Source organism: Urtica dioica, chromosome 8 (assembly GCF_054948205.1).
Source record: "Urtica dioica subsp. dioica isolate 48M chromosome 8, U.dioica_male_clone48M_v1_H2, whole genome shotgun sequence".
NCBI lineage: Eukaryota > Viridiplantae > Streptophyta > Magnoliopsida > Rosales > Urticaceae > Urtica > Urtica dioica.
The window spans coordinates 5,732,303-5,751,746 of NC_142763.1; the positions used below are offsets into that span (position 1 = coordinate 5,732,303).

General features: G+C 34.0%; 1 protein-coding gene across 2 annotated transcripts; it reads right to left on the minus strand.

The window, feature by feature from the left end:
* Positions 1-153: 153 nt before the first annotated feature.
* LOC149387574 (uncharacterized) lies at positions 154-1,909 on the minus strand. 2 transcript variants are annotated; one of them, XM_089624242.1, is made up of 4 exons: positions 1,750-1,909; positions 1,471-1,650; positions 1,169-1,321; positions 154-1,092 (listed from the first exon to the last, which is right to left on the minus strand). In XM_089624242.1, the coding sequence occupies exons 1-4, from the start codon at positions 1,873-1,875 to the stop codon at positions 913-915; spliced, it is 639 nt and encodes a 212-aa protein (XP_089480368.1). In that variant the 5' UTR covers positions 1,876-1,909; the 3' UTR covers positions 154-912. The 2 variants fall into 2 exon arrangements, with proteins under 2 accessions (XP_089480368.1, XP_089480367.1); XM_089624241.1 differs by having other exon boundaries at positions 1,426-1,650.
* Positions 1,910-19,444: the final 17,535 nt, after the last annotated feature.

The following is a 19,444-nucleotide window of genomic DNA, read 5'->3' on the forward strand; positions in this document are numbered from 1 at the left end:
CACAAATTTTCTACATTGATGTCCAATTAAGTTGATTTCTGAACTTGTTGATATGGCATTTCTTAAACATTTGATATTTTCCATATTATATTGTAGAGCTTTATGGATTCATTCAGTTGTACACTGGTTTGTTAATTTTTGGAAATGGTTAATACAATTAACTGTCAGGGTTAATATTATTTACTTACAGGAAACTTGGTACAATTAACCATATACAATTAACAAAAGAGCTCAATGGCTAATAGCATTAACTGTCCAAGTGATTTGATATGTTGATAAGCAAACACAAGTAAAAGATTTATAATGTTTTGTATAATGATCGGTATACTCGATCATTTTCCAACTTCCAGAAATACTTGGGATAAATGGAGGTTAAACGACGGATAATCTGCATCATCATCCACTATATGCTCCTCGTCTTTGTCTTTTTTCTTCGGTTTCTCTGCCGCGGATCCGAAAGCTGTTGTATATGGCGTTGTAGTTTTGCTGCTTGGTTTACGCTCCCTCTTCTTCTCCAGTATTCCTGCAGCATTCTGTTCTTGTTGTTCACAGTTTGTAGCTATTGATTTCCCTTTAGTTCGTTTACTTGCTCTTCTTGGCTGCTCCTGTTTGTCCTCGGGTTCCATTGCATTTTCTTGCTGCAAAAACAAATTGATTGCATAAATATGTCTAGGTTTGCAAATCTGATCTTAATTGATATTTACTTGTTCATCATCATTCTTCCTCTTTGATCCAATCTCCGTAGTATTGTTGCTTTTTTTCTCAACCTCTGTTATTGCATTCACACATGTCCCTTTGTTGGTATCGCCATCAATTTCCTGTTTAGTATGTCATTGCCACAGTCATAAAGTTATCACCCAAAGTTAATTCAACAAATTTGACATGGTAAATAATATTAACCTTTAAAGTAAATCAAATTAACTTAAAAAATACATTTACCTCTACGGTCTTGATCGCTTCCACTTCGTCAATAATGATCACTGCCATGTTTTTATCACAACTGATCGTTGGAGACCCACATGTGCTCTCCTTTTCAACAACCACCACAATTGGAATGGAAATCGTCCCTTCATTGCTTTCGTCCTCATTTTCCTGTATAAATTAAACAAAAAATTCCAACAGTTAATCATATTAACCTGAACAGTAAATTAGATTATTTCCAAATTACTTTTTCATTTTGGGACTCTGTGACTTTAGCAGCTGTGATCTCGACAATGTTCGAAGGCAAGTTGGTTGTTGCTTCCCCAAATGTGCTCTCTTTCTCCACAACTTCTGGAATGGGTTCTTGAAATGTCCATGTGTTGCCATCGACCACGTTTTCCTGTGTAAATTGAACAAACTTTTTCAGTAAATAATATTAACTATCACAGTAAATTGTATTAACCTTCACAGTTTTTATGAAATACAGTATATATTTATGAGAACCGTTAAGTTTTCGGTATGCACAGTTTCGACATGAGGTGAGAATACATGATCCGCATTGAGGTCTCCCAAAGATTGGTAGCTTTCATCCTTGCTATTGCTTGACGACACAACTTTTAGAATTTCATCAAGTTGTTTTTTAATTTGAGCAACTTGAACCTCAAATTGCTTTTGGCCCTTCTTGAGTTGCTTCTTCAACTTTGATTGACCTTTTTCCAATTTTGCAACCTTGTTCAACGATTTCAAAATTAACATGATCATCTAAATAATGATTAACTCACTAAAATTTTCTTAGAGGTAAATCTGATTAAGTATTAATCTACATACCTTGTTCAACATTGTCATAAATGCAACATTGTCACTGTTTTCGTTTCGTGGAAAGGTTGGCGGTACCCTTGTGCTTGAAGAAGGTACATCCTCCACATTAGCATCTTGAGAAATAAACGGCGCCATGTATTGTGCCTTCTTTTCAATTTCGCTTAAAACAATTTCTTTAACAACAACCTGTAATCAACCAGATAAAAAAAAAGTTCGTCATATATGTATTTTATAACAGTAAATAATATTAACTGTCACGGTAAATATTATTTACTTCTCTGTTTTCAAATACATTCTCTACAAGCCCTTTGGAGTTGAATCTTTAGGCACAAAAATTGCCAGCGAAGGACACGTGGATATGCGTTTGGATTACGGCAGATTCCATATTCATTTTCTGCAAGAGCGGGAAGGATTTCATATGCCCATGCAACTAAAGCATGCGAGAATCCGTGCACAGCATATCCTGTGGTGATTTTCTGAAGTGAATCACCGCAACTTGTGATCGACTCCATAAGCTTCTCATAGCTCACTCTCCCCCATGGATAGTTGTCAAATGTTTCGGAGTTGTCGGCTATATCAAGGTGTCGAGTGTTGATGCTACTCCTATCTTGTTTTGGCAACAAGATTGTCTCCAAAAACACCAATTTAGCCAACATTACCTTCTCATTGTCCGTTGCATCCCTGGCTCCTAAAAATGCGGCTACCACTTCAAGGGTAGACACTTTTTTCATCTTCTTGAAAAATTTCTTAGCAAACATAGATTTCGGAGTATAATCTCTTGAACGGTTGTGTTCTTCGAGCTCATCCGGAGTGAATTCTCGACAATTCAGTCCTGTCATAAGAGCGAATTCGGACAAACCAAATTTGACAACATGGTTGTTGATCTTGAACCAAGCTTCACATGGAGTCACCTTGTCATTAAGTAAATCATTCACAGATAGTAAATCATTTAGTAAATTATATTAACCATTAAGTAAACCATAGTGAAATCAGATACTAAATCACAGATGGTGTTTTATGGAGTTACCTTTCCATCTACCTTCTTAACGGTGTAGTCGGTGTTGATGTATTGTCGAAGCATCAATTGGTGCACTATCCGTGATGGATAAGTTGAGTGCTTTTTGTTATCGTCGGGAATTTGACGAACAAGCAATAATTGACCAAATATACCGTCTCCGAACATCTCTAGCTGTTGATCGCTTAGTGCTTGGAAGATATGACTGGTATCTTCCAACTTCGTATGGCTAACTATTTTCTTGCTTGGATCCCACCATTTTTTATCCAACATGTATTCCCATCCCTACAGGAAATGTAAAACACCATTCACAGATAGTAAATCACTCAGTAAATTATATTAACCATTAAGTAAATCATAGTAAAATCAGATACTAAATCATCATATTAAGCATTGACTAAATCATAGTTAATAAAGGACAGTAAATCAAATGGTAAATTAGACCGTAAATCAAATAGTAAATCATATTAACCATTTTTTGGTTAATCTAACAGAAAATTGATTCAAAATGACGTCTAGGGTTTCAGTTATTGTGATTTATGGGATATTCCAATTGTTAATAATATTTACTTACCATTTATTAGTGAATCTAGCACAAAATTGATCGGTGATAAGGTCTACGGTTTCAGTTATTGTGTTTTATGGGATATTCGAATGTTAATAATATTTACTTACCCTTTCTTAGTGAATCTAACACGAAATGGATCGGTGATAAGGTCTAGGGTTTTAGTTATTGTGTTTTATGGGATATTCGAATGTTAATAATATTTACCTACCCTTTCTTAGTGAATCTAACACAAAATCGATCGGTGATAAGGTCTAGGGTTTTAGTTATTGTGTTTTATGGGATATTCGAATGTTAATAATATTTACTAACCGGATTTGACAGAGATTGAAGGTTGAGTTACTCACCATTTTTTCTTCGTCGGCTTCGGAAGTGGAGAGATCGACCGAGGGATTGAAGGTTTCAAGATCTTGAAAATCGATCGACGGCTTCGCAAATGAGGGGAAAAAGAAAATCTGTTTGGGGAGAGTTTGAGTTTCGAATGAGGGATAACGAATTTGTGTTTTGCGCCTGAGGGTAATATAGGTATATTAAAATGTTTGGTAGTGGATTGGGCTACTTACTTAAATTTTGTGATAGTTGGGCTAGAATTTTAAAATAGGGGGTCAATTTGGGCTAGATACCTAGCCGCCACTCATGTAATTTTTTTTTTTTAAAGTAATTTTGAGAAATACAATTTGTGAATGATTAAAAAAAGGGAAAATATCAGGAGTATCCCTCGTGTTTAATCGAAATGCGAGACTTGTCCCCTCTATTTCTAGAAATATCAGACATATCCCTTCAGTTTAATATAAATGACATATACCTCCCCTAAAAAATGTTATATTACAATTATCACCCTTTTCGTTTATTTTTGACAAAAAAATCATTTGAATTCCCAAAATACCCTAAATAGAATAAATATTTATTTACTATTTTATTAAAAAAAATCAAAATCTCTCTTTATAAAAAAAATCCTTAACTTTTTATAAAGAATTTTTTTAATTTAATTTTTTTGTATATAGAATAGAAAATAAAAATTTATTTCATTAAGGGTATTTTGGGGAGTTCAAATTATTTTTTTGTAAAAAATAAACGAGAAAGGGTGATATTTGTCATATAACATTTTTTTTAAGGGATGTATATGTCATTTATATTAAACTGAAGGGATATGTCTGATATTTCTAGAAATAGAGGGGATAAATCTCGCATTTCGATTAAACACGAGGGATACTTATGATATTTTCCCTTAAAAAAATGACATACTTTGTTGACATATTTGTCAATAAACGACACGGTCTGTTGATATATATGTCAACAAATTTTAATTTATTTGACGATTTGTTGACATTATCTTAACAGATGACACGATTTGTTGACATATATCTTATCAAATGACATAATATGTCGACATTGGTTTGATGAGATTCGCACAGCGTGATATTGGTAATTATAGTATGAATAACACAAACATATATCTAAGAATTCATATTTCTATAGCTAATGGCATTCACATCTACATGTTTGAAAAAGAATTCTAACTTGCTTTATTCCAAAAATATTCCAAAACAAATTCTAAACATGTGTTTTTTAGGGAGAGTGAGCATACTAGCCTAATCAAGCCACTTATATTAGGAGAATAATCCAAGTTTGAATAAATTAAGTGAATAACTCAATTAATATTTCACTACCTAAATTACCTTCATATATAAGAGCAAAACTCAATTTTCCCAAAACCTAAACCTAAACTCGTTCTCAGCTTCTTCCATTTCACGCCACCGATCCACTTCACGCTGCCGATCGCCGCCGATCCATTTCACGCCGATGCGTCGTCGTTCATCCTCGTTGCTGATCCCTAACGTCACCAACGAGATCCGCCATATACGCCGTCAAGATCCGTCATAGACGCCGTCGATTCCGTCGAGCTCCGGCGGCGGCAATGCTCGGAGAATCGACTGCTCAGATTGACTCGAAAATCGGCGGGGGGAGAGGAATCGGCGGCGATGGAAGGGATTGAGGAGATGCACTTTGTAAATTCGCGAATCGGTTAATTTAATTAACCTACTGGAGTGGGTTAGGTTAATTAATTAACTGATTCATGAAGGATTTGAAATTCACAAAAAATTTAAAAAATCATAACTTAAGTCAACTGATATTCAAAACATTCAATTAATTAACCTAATTCCGAATTCAATCATTTAGTAAATTAACTTTACTCACAAAAAAATCAGAATCTAAACTAATATTCATCCAATAAGTTAATTAATTAAACTAACTAACTTCAGTAGGTTAATTAAATTAACTTATTCGCGAATTTACCAATGGCGTTATGGTCTGAGCCGAAAATATGGGCTATTTGCTTAATAAAATGAAACTTTGGCTATTCCCACAATAAAAATGACAAATTTGACTAATTACAACAAATTTCAATTTTTTTAATACACGGCTATGTTTCCTCAATGCGAATAGAGAAGTTAGATGCAAACTTGGTTAGATGAAAAGGGATCAGCTATGTAAAAAACGTACTAGAGTCTAAAGCATAAACTAGTGGTTAAAAATTTGAAGACTGAAGTAATATCTGTCTACATACTCTTACAAATTTAATACCAAGTCAATTCACTAGTTTCATATTTCAATTGTTAGTAGATGCTTTAAATTATCTGATTTTCACATACATTGCCAAACTATTTTTACAAGTAATTTGCAGTCCATTAGAAATTTAATTCAATAAAGCAACAAAAAAAATTATTCACCAATTTGTGAATGAACCAAAACCAATTGAGTTAAAGATCCAAAATGGTGACAAAGTAAGAAAAATAAAAATAGAGCGAAGGTGAGTAGTTGATCAAACCCCAACCCTCGAGAAAATCGGAAGCCTTTCGAATCGAACTTATGTCGCCGATGAAGTTCCTATGGACCTCCGTGAACGAAACTCTCTTCGAGAAATCGGATTTGTATCGCTCGACGATTGAGTTTCTTTAGTACATGTAAATCATAGGGCCCTTCCCCGGAGACCTTGAGTCAGAAAAACTCCGGCAAGAATCGGACCTCGCATATGTGCTCTTCGCCGAACGAGAACCATCATATGGATAGAAAGAATTCGGAATAAGGGTTTATGAACTATTTGAGGGAAACGAAAATGATGACTTACGAGTGTAACTTGGAACGTGGATGACGGGGACGGCGGGTTCGAAGCTCGGTGATGGTTTCGGCAGGCGGGGAGATGGTATTCACAGCGGCCGGAGTTTCAGTTGGTAGTTTTTCCTTCGTCCCTCGGAGACGATCAGAAGCCCACTCCCAGTGAGGCATACTGCCACGTAGCATCGTCGTCGAGAGAGACATCACCACCACTTTAAGAATTCCTGACCCTCTGCCACCAAGAGTACGGGAGATAATCTGGATGCGGCTAGACTCTGGAGATGGTGTTGAGAGGTTGTGGTAAACAATACTCGTCATTGTAAGAGGAAGATCCTTCGTAATATGTAAATGAAGAGTACTCCAAGTCTTGAGGAGCAAGTCCTGCCGATTTAAAGTTGTTGGACAACTCATCAACGTTATTACTAGACGTAATTGACATGACATCGTTCGTACTTCTGTGATGCGCTCGTAACTTGAATTGAGGCTGTTGGTTTACATTATGAATATGAAATTGTCTATTCAATTGAAGTCAAATATAAAGACTAAGACTACATCCAAAATTTAGAGAAATACTTTTTATTTTAAACGAGTTTAAGTCTTGTCTGTGCACCTAACTCTAAGTTTATGTCTATTGTCTAGTTATAAACTTGTTAACTAAATTTTAGGGGACTCTAATATGGCTTCTTATGAATTAATAATGTGTCTTCTTTCTCTAAAGTTGTTTAGTTAGAAGAATTCATCTCAAGATAGAATCTATATTTTCAACTAAACAGTCATTTTATTTTATAATACCCTTTATGTTTCTAAAAAAAAATATTATTTGTTTTATATTTTAAGATCATGGGAGTCTCCTTAAATATTCTCAAATATTCTTCCTAAAATTCGTTCATTAGATTCGTGGCATATTTCGTAATTTTAGGCGGATATGATCCTTAGTTTTTTTATAGCCTTGTTCAGCAGCAGGTACCACCGTCCAAGTAACCGACTGCTCAAGCGTTCAAACTTCAAACAAACATCAAGGGGCCGTTTGGTTTAGTTTTCTAAACTCGTTTTCTGTTTTTAAATTCTGTTTTCTGATTCTAATTTTTAAATTTAAAAACAGATTTAGAATTACGTTTCGGAATATTTTAAATGTTGTTTGGTTATGTTTTCCATTCAATTGTATAGAGATAAAATAGAAAACAATTTTTCATTGTTTTCTGTTTTCTAAACAAATTTCAAAGAAAACAGAAACATGATTCTAAATCTGTTTTCTGAATTTATAACCAAATAGTTTTTCTAAAACTGTTTTATAGAATTTAGAATCAGAAAACAGAAAACAGGAATGGAAAACTTAACCAAACGGGACCCAAATTTTTGACATTATTTCCGATTTTCAAGGTAATTCCTTTTTTTTTCTTCCCTTTTTCTTTTGTCGATACTTTTCCGTGCCCTTAAAAACATGGCCTCAAGCTATTTGATCTTTATTCACTCACTACATTCTCAGCAACTATACAACACTCGAGTTAATTACTCTCTTTTTTTTTATTTGTTTGGCAAAAATACCCTTTTATTTCTTCCCGGTATTGTTTGGCATTGATATTTCAGATGTGCTTTGTGGAGAAAAAAAAATAATGAAAAAAAATGAGTCGGATCTATATATTGTAAAAATGTTACCCTTTTTGCTAATCAATCAGAATCAAGTAATTGACTATGAACCCAATCTAAAAGCTCATTTCTTTTACGATTTTTACGAATGAGCTGATGGGTTTTGTAGTAGATTGATTGAAAAGAATTTGGTAGATGATAATCAAGATAAAGTGGGAGATTTCTTTCCATTTTTATCCCTTATTGTTGGAATCGGGATTCATACTTGTCCACATTTTGCAATATTGGTCTTTTCACTGTAAAATTGGAGATAGAAGATAGAGAATCCAAGTAGTTCTCCAGTTTTATATTAATAAATCGAATACAAACAGCATGGAGTCTCTCTCTAATGCCCTTTTCCAGGTGTATACATATATATGTATAGAGAGAAAGAGATAGAGAACCCATGCCAATAGAAATGCTGCGAGGTTCTTGATCATTCGAACAATGGAAGCAAAAAACCCTTCTCAGACGACCGACCAAACCGGCCGCGCCGCTCTGACTCCGCTCAGGATAATCCGGGGCATCCTGTGCTTGGTCGTCCTCATCTCCACGGCGTTCATGATGTTGATCTACATCGGGTTCGCAAGCGCGGTCAAATTGTAAACTCATCAACGTCATTGCTAGACGTAATTGAAATGACATCATTCATACTTTTATGATGCGCCCGTAACTTGAATTGCGGCTGTTGGTTTACATTATGAATATGAAATTGTCTATTCAATTGAAGTCAAATATAAAGACTGAGACTACATCCAAAATTTAGAGAAATACTTTTTATTTCAAACGAGTTTAAGTCTTGTCCGTGCATCTAACTCTCAGTTTATGTCTATTGTCTAGTGATAAACTTGTTAATTAAATTTTAGGGGACACTAATATGACTTCTTATGAATTAATAATGTGTGTTCTTTCTCTAAAGTTGTTTAGTTAGAAGAATTCATCTCAAGGTAGAATCTATAATTTCAACTAAACTGTCACACCGTTAAAAAAATAAAAAGTCATTATTTTATAATTACCCTTATATGTTTCTTAAAAAAAAATAAAAAATTATGTGTTTTATATTTTAAGATCTTGGGAGTCTCCTTAAATATTCTCAAATATTCTTCCTAAAATTCGTTCATTAGATTCGTGGCATATTTCGTAAATTTAGGCGGATATGATCCTTAGTTTTTTTATAGCCTTGTTCAGCAGGTACTACCGTCCAACAGTGGTAACCGACTGCTCAAGCGTTCAAACTTCAAACAAGCATCAAATTTTTCGACATTGTTTCCGATTTTCAAGGTAATTCCTTTTTCTTTTCTTTTTTCCTTTTTCTTTTGTCGATACTTTTCACTCACTATTTGATCTTCATTCACTCACTACATTCTCAGCAACTATACAACACTCGAGTTAATTACTCTCTTTTTTTTGTTTGTTTGGCTAAAATACCCTTTTATTTCTTCCCGGTATTGCTTGGCATTGATATTTCAGATGTGCTTTGTGGAGAAAAAATAAAGTAATGAAAAAAAATGAGTCGGATCTATATATTGTATTTAGGATTAGATAGGCCTGTAGATGGGGCCGGCCGATACCGTAGATAATCAGTCAAACGCGTAAGAAAGACGCGCTTACATGCTATTTGCAACGAGGCGCGTATATATTGGCACCGTTTGGCATAACTTTGTTTTTAAAAAAAGTGCTTTTAGAAACAGTTTTTGAAAAAAACTGTTTTTTTTCAAAAACTGACAGGTGTTTGGTAAACTATTTATAAAACAGCTGTTGCTGGTAACAAAAGCTGATTTAGCGTTTGGTAAAATAAATATATTATAGTAAAAAGACTAAAATAGACATGTTCTTAAAAATGAAATAATAGTTATTAATATGATTATTTATATGCATATATGTGAATTATAATTACAAATTAGATAAGTATGGATTGTAAAAATTTATTTATACCAGCACTGTTTCCCATAAATACAGAAAATATTTATTTATATGCATTTATTTATTTATATTTCCCTTTCTCGTTACAAATTGTATGCATTAATTATATTTATATGCATTTATTAAATAATAATTATTTATTTATATGCATTTATTACAAATTGTTTATCGCAAGCGGCATTATTTGACTAGTTAAACATGTGTCTGTAATCTCGCTCCAGTAACCCTATAACAACAACAAATTATTTATTTTTGTACTCTAAAAAAAAACGTAAAGACAGAGAGAGACATGTATTAAAAAAAAAAAAAAAACCCACGCAATTAAGCGCCTTTCTCTTTCATTGAGCAAAACCAGAAAAAGAAAAAAAAAATTGAAAGAAAATAAAGAGAGTTGAAATTCTTTCTCTGTTTCTCACCAAGCTATTTCTGCTTCGATATTTTTGTCCGTACTTAAGTGTTTTCTTCTCTTTAGGGTTTCGGAAAACCCTCGCTCTTCTCTGTGTGTATCGGCTAAGCAAGCTCTTTCTGGTACGTCTTTATCTTCTCTGGGCATTATTTGACTGTAAACCCATTTCGCTCACTCATCAAACTCGAACGATGCTTATCGTTGAATCTCTGTCTATTTATCATTGAATCCAGTCCCGATTTTCCTCACCCAACGATCTCGAACGATTCCCCGAAACCCATTACATTTCGAAATCCCAATCGCTCTCGAATCCCCAACTCGCCGACGCTATATATCACGCGCCACCCATCTGTGGTCGAAACCCTAGCGCTCTGGTTTTCCGTCACAACGTCGGTACTTTCTTCGACCACCGCGAACCAGATCCGCTTCCTGTTTCAGAGTCTCGGCGATGCAAATGCCGATTCTGTGTTCTGAGAGCTCTCTCAGGTCAGAATCTTGATTACGAGCCGTGTTCTTACGAAGCTAAGTCTGTTTGTTAGATAGTTTTTAGGATATAATTTCGGGATTTAAAAAATAAACGAGGATATTAGAGTAATTGTATTCAGGAACTAAAATCGCTTTTACAGAAAGCTAGGATTCCTAGCTTTTGGATCTCACGTTCTATTTCAGAAATCGCTTTTCAAGTTTTTTTTAGAAACTTTTTTCCAAACGTATAAAAACAGTTTAGCTTTTCTTAAAAACAAAAACCGGCTTAAATAATCTGAGCCAAACACGCTCATTCAACTGGGCTTATCTTGGAGTTCTTTGTCGAGCTTACGACTCGCGATTTGCTTTTTCAACTGGGCTTTTGGGTTTCAAGTGTAAGCATAATTTAAACGATTCTAATTAGCCAAGATCTTAGAACTAGATGATTTTCACAGAACATTAAGGATTGAGAAAACCTACCTCGATCCATGACGAGAGCGACGGTGACGGCAGCGGATAATCACCGGAATTGGTTTCTCTCTCTTGACCTTTTTATACTTCAGAGCTTTCTTTTGATGGCAGAGGAAAACTACGTAATAGGTTGAGAGATGACCAATCCCTAGGGTTTCTCTTTATATAGACCCACCATCAGGGTACAATAGGAATTTACCTTCTATTAATTAACCAATAGGAATTATCTCATGATTATTATTAAACCAATAAGTAAATACACTTGGGCCACAATTCTTTCCCACTTACAAACCCCACGTAATGGGCTTTGAGAAATAATAGGTCCAACATTCTCCCACTTGGCCCATGTGTCATTGCATACCATGTAGCTTAATAATAAAACATAAGTGCGCACAGCATAAGATAATATCGGTTACATCATAAAGTCATTATCAAGAATGAGAACTAATAAGGATCATAGCGGTCGTATGTCAATTTTTCGACATAGTCCCTTCCATGTATCACAATACTAGTTTCACACTTAACATGACACATAATAAGGTATTCATAATGGTCCGAATCTTGATCATATAATGCATTCATGTATATACTAATCATAATAGAAACAAGATTCATTACTTCATATCAGAAACAAAATAAACGAGCTCAAAGTGTCAACCACATAAAACATACATTACGTCAATGATGACATCCAAGGATCCCCATTCTTTCAACATGATCAGTAAATACCTTAGGGGGCAATCCTTTCATTAATGGATCTGCAACCATAAGTTTTATGCTAATGTGATTGATTGACACATTTTTGTTTCCGAATTTCTTCTTTAACGACAGAGTATTCCAATTCTATAAGCTTAGCACCTTTCGAATACTTGTCTTTCTTAGAAAAGAAGACTGCTGCGGAATTATCACAGTAAAATTTCAGCGGCTTGGCGATAAGGTCGACAATTCCAAGTCCTGAAATAAAGTTCTGCAGCCATAAACCATAAGTCGTAGCCTCAAAGCATACTACGAATTCAGCTTCAATAGTGGATGCATCAAATGACAAACTGCTTCACACTTACATGAAATCACTAATTTGGTTAAAAGAACAAATAGCCAAAAGTGGAGTTTCTCTAATCCACGCATCCGGAAAAATCTGAATCTGAATATCCAATCACCTCGAGGTGATCAGATCTTTTATAAGTGGGCTAACGATCTTTCGTTCCTTGCAGATACCTCAGTACTTTCTTTGCAGCCTTCCAATGAACACAAATAATTCTTCCATTTGTCCATCTTGAATCTCTCTAGAACTTTATCAATATATGCTTTCTGAGACAATCCCAACCATCCTTGTGATCCATCACGAGATATTTCTATCTCGATCACATAGGATGCCTCACTCATATCTTCATTTCAAAATTCTTAGAGAGAAAGTCTTTGGTTTGACGTAATAAACCAAGATCGTTAGTAGCAAGCAAGATGTCGTCAACATATAAAATCATAATTATAAACTTACTCCTACTGATCTTCAGATATATACATCGATCAACGATGTTTTTCTTAAATCCAAAAGATTTGATGGTATCGTTGAACTTGAGGTACCATTGTCGGGAAGATTGTTTAAGTCTGTATATTGACTTCTTCAATTTACATACCATATGTTCCTTTCCGTCAACCACAAAATCTTCAGGCTGATCCATGAACACTTCTTCATCTAAATTCTCATTCAGAAAGGCAGTTTTCACATCCATTTGATGGAGCTCTAAATCATAACGAGCTACCATAGCCATAACAATCCCCAGAGAGTCCTTTTTAGAGATAGGCGAAAAAGTCTCTTTGTAATCAACACCATCTTTCTGAGTAAAACATTTGGCAACGAGTCGAGCCTTGTGTCTTTCGATATTGCCATTTGAGTCGAGCTTGGTCTTGAAGACCCACTTGCACCCTACTCTTTTACAACCTTCAGGCAATTCAACAAGGTCCCAAACTTCGTTGTGATCCATTGATTTTAGCTCTTCTTTCATGGCGTCTAACCACTTAATAGAATTCTCAATTTCTATGGCTTGTGAAAATGAAACTGGATCATTATCAATTCCTAAGTCGTATTCCGACTCTTGTAGATAAACCACATAATTATCAGAAATAGCGGATCTTCGTTCTCTTACAGATCTTCTTGATGCGACTTCTTGTGGTTCATTTATGATAGGTTCATTTGGTACGACATCATTCAATGGTGCTTGGTCGTTAATTTGTTGTTCTTGCAAATCATTATCATGGTCAACATGAACAGGAACAACAACTTGAGAAGAAGGTAGATGCAAAGGTACTTGCACTCTAACTTCTTGGATTTCCACAGTACGTGGTTCCAAACTCCCACTGACTTCACCATTTTTGATGAACCTAGCATTACCAGTTTCAACAACTCTCGTACTATGGTTAGGACAATAGAATCGATACCCTTTAGATTTTTCTGGATAACCAATGAAGAAACCACTGATTGTTCTTGAGTCCAGTTTCCTTTCATGTGGATTATAAATTCTTACTTCCGCTGGGCAACCAAAAACATGCAGGTGCCTTAAACTAGGTTTTCTTCCCGTCCACAGTTCAAAAGGTGTCTTAGGAACTGCCTTACTGGGAACCCGGTTCAATAAATATACAGCGGTCTTTAAAACATGCATCCACAAAGATTTGGGTAAAGAATAATTGGTTAACATACTCCTAACCATATCCATTAAAGTACGATTACGCCTTTCTGCTACACCATTTTGTTGTGGTGTTCCTGGCATAGTGTATTGAGCACAAATACCACGGCTTTCTAGGAACTTAGCAAATGGACTAGGGCACTGTCCACTTTCATCATGTCTTCCATAGTATTCACCACCCCTGTCAGACCTGACAATTTTCACCTTTCTATCTAATTGTCTTTCAACTTCATTGACAAACACCTCTAGGGTATCTACCGATTGAGATTTTTCATGCAACAAATAGACATATCCATAACGTGAAAAGTCGTCGATAAAAGTGATGAAATACCTTTCTCCACCAAGTGATGGAACGTCAAATGGCCCACATATATCGGTATGTATATTTTCAAGGAGCTGTGTGCTTCTTATGGCCGATTTCTTAAGTGTCTGTCTTGTGTGCTTTCCCTTAATGCACTCAACACAAACTCCAAGATCGGTAAAATCCAAATAAGGTAGGATATCATTCTTTACCAACCTTTCGATTCTTTCTTTGGATATATGATCCAAACGTTTATGCCACAAGTAAGCAGATGATTCATTAGATAAACCACGTTTAGTACCAACATTATGATGCACGGTTAAAAGAGTTTCAGCGAAAAGGGTATCAAGCTTTAGTTTGTACAAACCATCACAAAGAATACCAGAACCCAAGAAAAGATTTTATTTGAATAAACTGAAACATCCATTCCCAAAATTAAAAGAATACCCAGCTTTATCGAGTTTAGATATGGAAACCAAATTGCAAGAAACAGAAAGAGCGTAAAAGGTTTGAAAAAGGTCTAAATGATGCCTAGTGTCTAGGACTAAACGATAGGTTCCAATGGCTTCAACTTGGACTTTGGCTCTGTTTCCCATGATGATGAATTTTTTCATTTTGGCTTATGGTTTGGGTCGTAAGAAATCCGTGCATCGTATTTGAAACATGAGTGGTACAGCCAGAATCAAGCCACCAAGTATTATAAGGAACTTCAGCAAAATTTGATTCGAAACATACAAAAGCAATAGGCTTTACCCTTTCTTTCGAACCATGCCTTACGTTTAGGGCAATCTTTCTGCTAGTGCCCAGTCTTTTTACAGAACCGACACACATCATTGCTTAGTTCCTTCTTGTGGATTTGGACAGATGACTCATTAAGCTTTGATAGTCCTTGCTTGCCCTTTCCAGTCTTCCATGGTTTCTTTCTAGCTCCTTTATGACCAACGAGATTGGCAGAATGATTTCCCGATTTCTTAAGCCTCGCTTCCTCTTGAATGAGCATACTTTGCAATTCATGCACATTCCATTTATCCTTCAAAGTGTTGTAATGCACATGAAATGTGCCATACTCAGGAGGTAAGGAATTGAGGATGAACGTTACTAGGAAATTTTCATTCACTTCCATTCCCATGGTCTTCAGTCTTGCTGCAATGTTCTTCATTTCGACAACATGCTCATGCATGGTACGAGAACTATCAAACTTCATGGTGGTTAACCTACCCATTAGTGCCCCAGCCCGTGACTTATCAGCCGAGTCGGACTGAGAGCTTTCTTCCACAAACTTCATAAATTCCTCAGCACTTTCAGTTTTCTTAAATGTGGACTTGATGTTGTCTTCTACAGTCATTCTCATAAACATTAGGCTCAGTCTGTTAGATCTTTCCCAAGCTTTATGGAATGATCTTTGGTCAGCGCTGCTAGCATCAGTTAGAGCAGCAGGTTTCTCACTTAAGAGTGCCGAATCAAGATCCAGAACACCGAGGTGAAACTGAACTTGTTCAGACCATTCAGAGAAATTAAGACCATTGAACTTAATAACAGACGTGGCTTGCGACTGAAGAGAAACAGGAAAAGAGGCAGCAAATAAATAATAATATATGCTCACACATTAATGCTTTGAGTAATAAACCTAATCCATAATACAGATTCAGAATACGTGAAATAAACATAAAATATACATTGAAGTCACCTTTGGGCAGATCAACAATATATACGATAAGATAAACATAAATGATGCTAAAATAAATTTTCACATAATAGGTTATTGACATACTTGAATTAGATATATTTGCAATTTTTGGATATACTAAACATACCTAACCAAGCATATCAATTTACCACGATAATGTTCATAAATTATAAAACAAATAATCAACCTTTGGGCGATCCATAAATATTTTATAACCATGAACTTCAATTTACTCATGACACAATCTTAAAATATCATAATGTCATTGTTTTATAAGCATCACATAAACATGAGTAATTGAATTTATTTTAATTTGATATCTAATACTTTTTCTAATTCGGCCACTTTGGTGACTAACAAATTGAACATAATGTATAGATTTCAAACCAAATAATGAAGAGATATTATACGGAAATTAAATCAAGCATTATATAACAACAACATCTACAAGATATTTTGGTACATGAGTTTCTCTTATAAAACGGAACTACTATAAGAAACAGACTTAATTTCATCAAACAATGGTTTAATATGGGCTGACAAAACACATTCATAAAACTTTAGTAATTGTAACCGATTACATAAAGCAAATCAATATCTTTATATATATATATATATATATATATATATATATATATATATATATTTTTATAAAACTTTTAATTTCAAAGATTGATATACATTAATAACTTTCAATCGGTGGTTTTGTTTGTTTCCACCATCTGAACAAAAGCAATAAGGAGAAACTACCTTCATGATCAGAACCTCATTAGTGGTGATGCCATTCGTTAGTGGGTATCAGTCAGGGACGTAATGATCGATCCCAATAAATCACAGACACGATAATAATAATACAAAAACTCAGATCTATAAAATAAAAAATTTCAAAAGGCAACGATTTCAAAGAAGCCCACGTGAATGCACCGATATTCTTTATTCGGTGCTTACAGAAATTCAAATAATAGTCAAACACACAACATACAAACTGTACCCAATTCGATTTCAATAAAATAATAAAACCATCACATCGTAAGTTCGATCCTATATCGCAGTTTCAATCGGATAAAATAAAAGCAAACACACGAGGCAGCGGATTAAAAATTAAATCATAATCGGAAAATCTCTAATTCATCGATCAAAGCTCTGATACCACATGTAAGCATAATTTAAACGATTCTAATTAGCCAAGATCTTAGAACTAGATGATTTTCACAGAACATTAAGGATTGAGAAAACCTACCTCGATCCATGACGAGAGCGACGGTGACGACAGCGGATAATCACCGGAATTGGTTTCTCTCTCTTGACCTTTTTATACTTCAGAGCTTTCTTTTGATGGCAGAGGAAAACTACGTAATAGGTTGAGAGAGACCAATCCCTAGGGTTTCTCTTTATATAGACCCACCATCAGGGTACAATAGGAATTTACCTTCTATTAATTAACCAATAGGAATTATCTCATGATTATTATTAAACCAATAAGTAAATACACTTGGGCCACAATTCTTTCCCACTTACAAACCCCACGTAATGGGCTTTGAGAAATAATAGGTCCAACATCAAGCCCATAGAGGGATCGAATAAAAATTCCAAGGATAAATGTTTCCTAAATATTTTGGACAAACTTTTTTCCCTTTCCAATAAATTCATTGATTATTTCCATACACAAAATACTCTGTTCTTTTTTTGCTCGAACGTTGTCAACACTGTGATAATGATTAATGAATGCTGTGTGATATTCGAAATATTTATAGTACCGAGTTTGTTTGGTCGTTGGTATTACTGTAGTTTAAGTCTGGTAGATGAAGTATATATTGTAGCAACTTCAATATGAAACCTCAATTTATAAAATAGAGTGGTCCTGAATTTTTATTTATTAAAAAATAAAATTACTCAAATGGACAACAAACAACCATAATAATAATATTAAAAAAAAAGTACATCAAAGAAGCTGGAAAAATAAAATACAAATGAAACTTACAGTCTCAAGTTCAGTATCTACCAAACTTGCTTCTCCATAACTTTAGTACTAAAAAAAAATCATATAAAAGTTTGGTTCGAAATAAATAAGATGGATTGTGGTACACAGGTATTGAATCTTCAAAATTACGGTGACATAAATTGTTAAGAAATTCAACAGTTTCTTTTAAAGTTATGGTGTATAATTCAAAACCTATTTAGAGTTCCGTTTCCCTTTTAATCAGAGTCACACAAATGATAATTTTATCTACGTATCCACAAGATCATACCCGTTATAAGTATGGTCTTATCCGAATGGGTGAATATTAGATAAGATACGGATATGACCGTTTTTAAGTACCCTCTTCGTACTCTCGTTCCGATTAAAATTATATAATTGTTTATACTATGGATAATCAGTCAATGATCAGTGGTAATCTTTGACATGGGGAGGTTCAATAGAGATTCGATCTTCTACAAGTCTTCTTGTGGTGAGATCTCTCGTATAACATGAACGATTTTTTATTTTTATTTTTTCCTTTTATTATAACATGTTTCAATTATACATATTTAAATATCGTTGATGATACAATAATCTGCAATAGATGAACCTAGAAAAATATGTTTGTGGTTTGTGTTAACCTGAAAAAAAAAAAAAAAAAAAAGTAACCCACGATTTTGTTATAAATATATTCGTATGATCGACTTTTCATATTCATTAGAGAACTTTTGAATTTTTCTTTAAATTTATATTTAATTCAAGCATGTTTTGGCTTTATACTCTAGTTGATGAGCCTTTTGTGTACATAAAAAAAATGGATGCTTTCGTGTACAAAAATTAAATTATCAAAGAAAACATTATTTATGAAGATCTCTCCATAACTTTATTGAGAGATCCTCATAATTTTATTGAATTAGAATAAATTTCTTAATTTTTAGCTTAACATTAAACGTAAGCATAGATCTGTTATTAATTTTTAATATTGAATTTTGTGTTGACAATAATATTGAATCATATATTATACTTACTATATTATATTCTAAAATTTAATATTCTGTAATATACTATTTACAAGATTATCATTGATGTAATAAATTAGTAATTGGTTGATATACAAATTAAATTATTAATAATAAGTCAATATGGAACTATTCTCAAGATAAACAAGAGAGAATATTTGTTTTGGTGTTAAAAATAGAGTAAGGTGTAAATGACATTTGTTAAATGAAGTAACAAAGAGGGTATTTGGTATGACATTAATGGGTCATTATTATTAAAATAAATTGGTTAAATGATTTTATGTGTTTTTAAGCAAAAAAAAAAAAAAAAAAAAAAAATTCGTTCAAGTCAAAAAGTGTGCTTAAATGAGATTTTGACCATTATTTTTAATTCCAGTAGATAGGTGAATTAAACTCATTTATAATATCCACCATTTCAAATATATTTGTTCATATGAATATAAATTAATTATATGTATATATTTAATT

Excerpts from the sequence above, each read along its gene's own strand:
- LOC149387574 (XM_089624241.1), bottom strand. The coding sequence starts at position 1,875 with ATGGCGCCGTTTATTTCTCAAGATGCTAATGTGGAGGATGTACCTTCT. Across the intron at positions 1,651-1,749 it reads TTATGACAATGTTGAACAAG|GTTGCAAAATTGGAAAAAGG; the intron begins GTATGTAGATTA and ends TCGTTGAACAAG. Across the intron at positions 1,093-1,168 it reads CAGAGTCCCAAAATGAAAAA|GAAAATGAGGACGAAAGCAA; the intron begins GTAATTTGGAAA and ends TAATTTATACAG.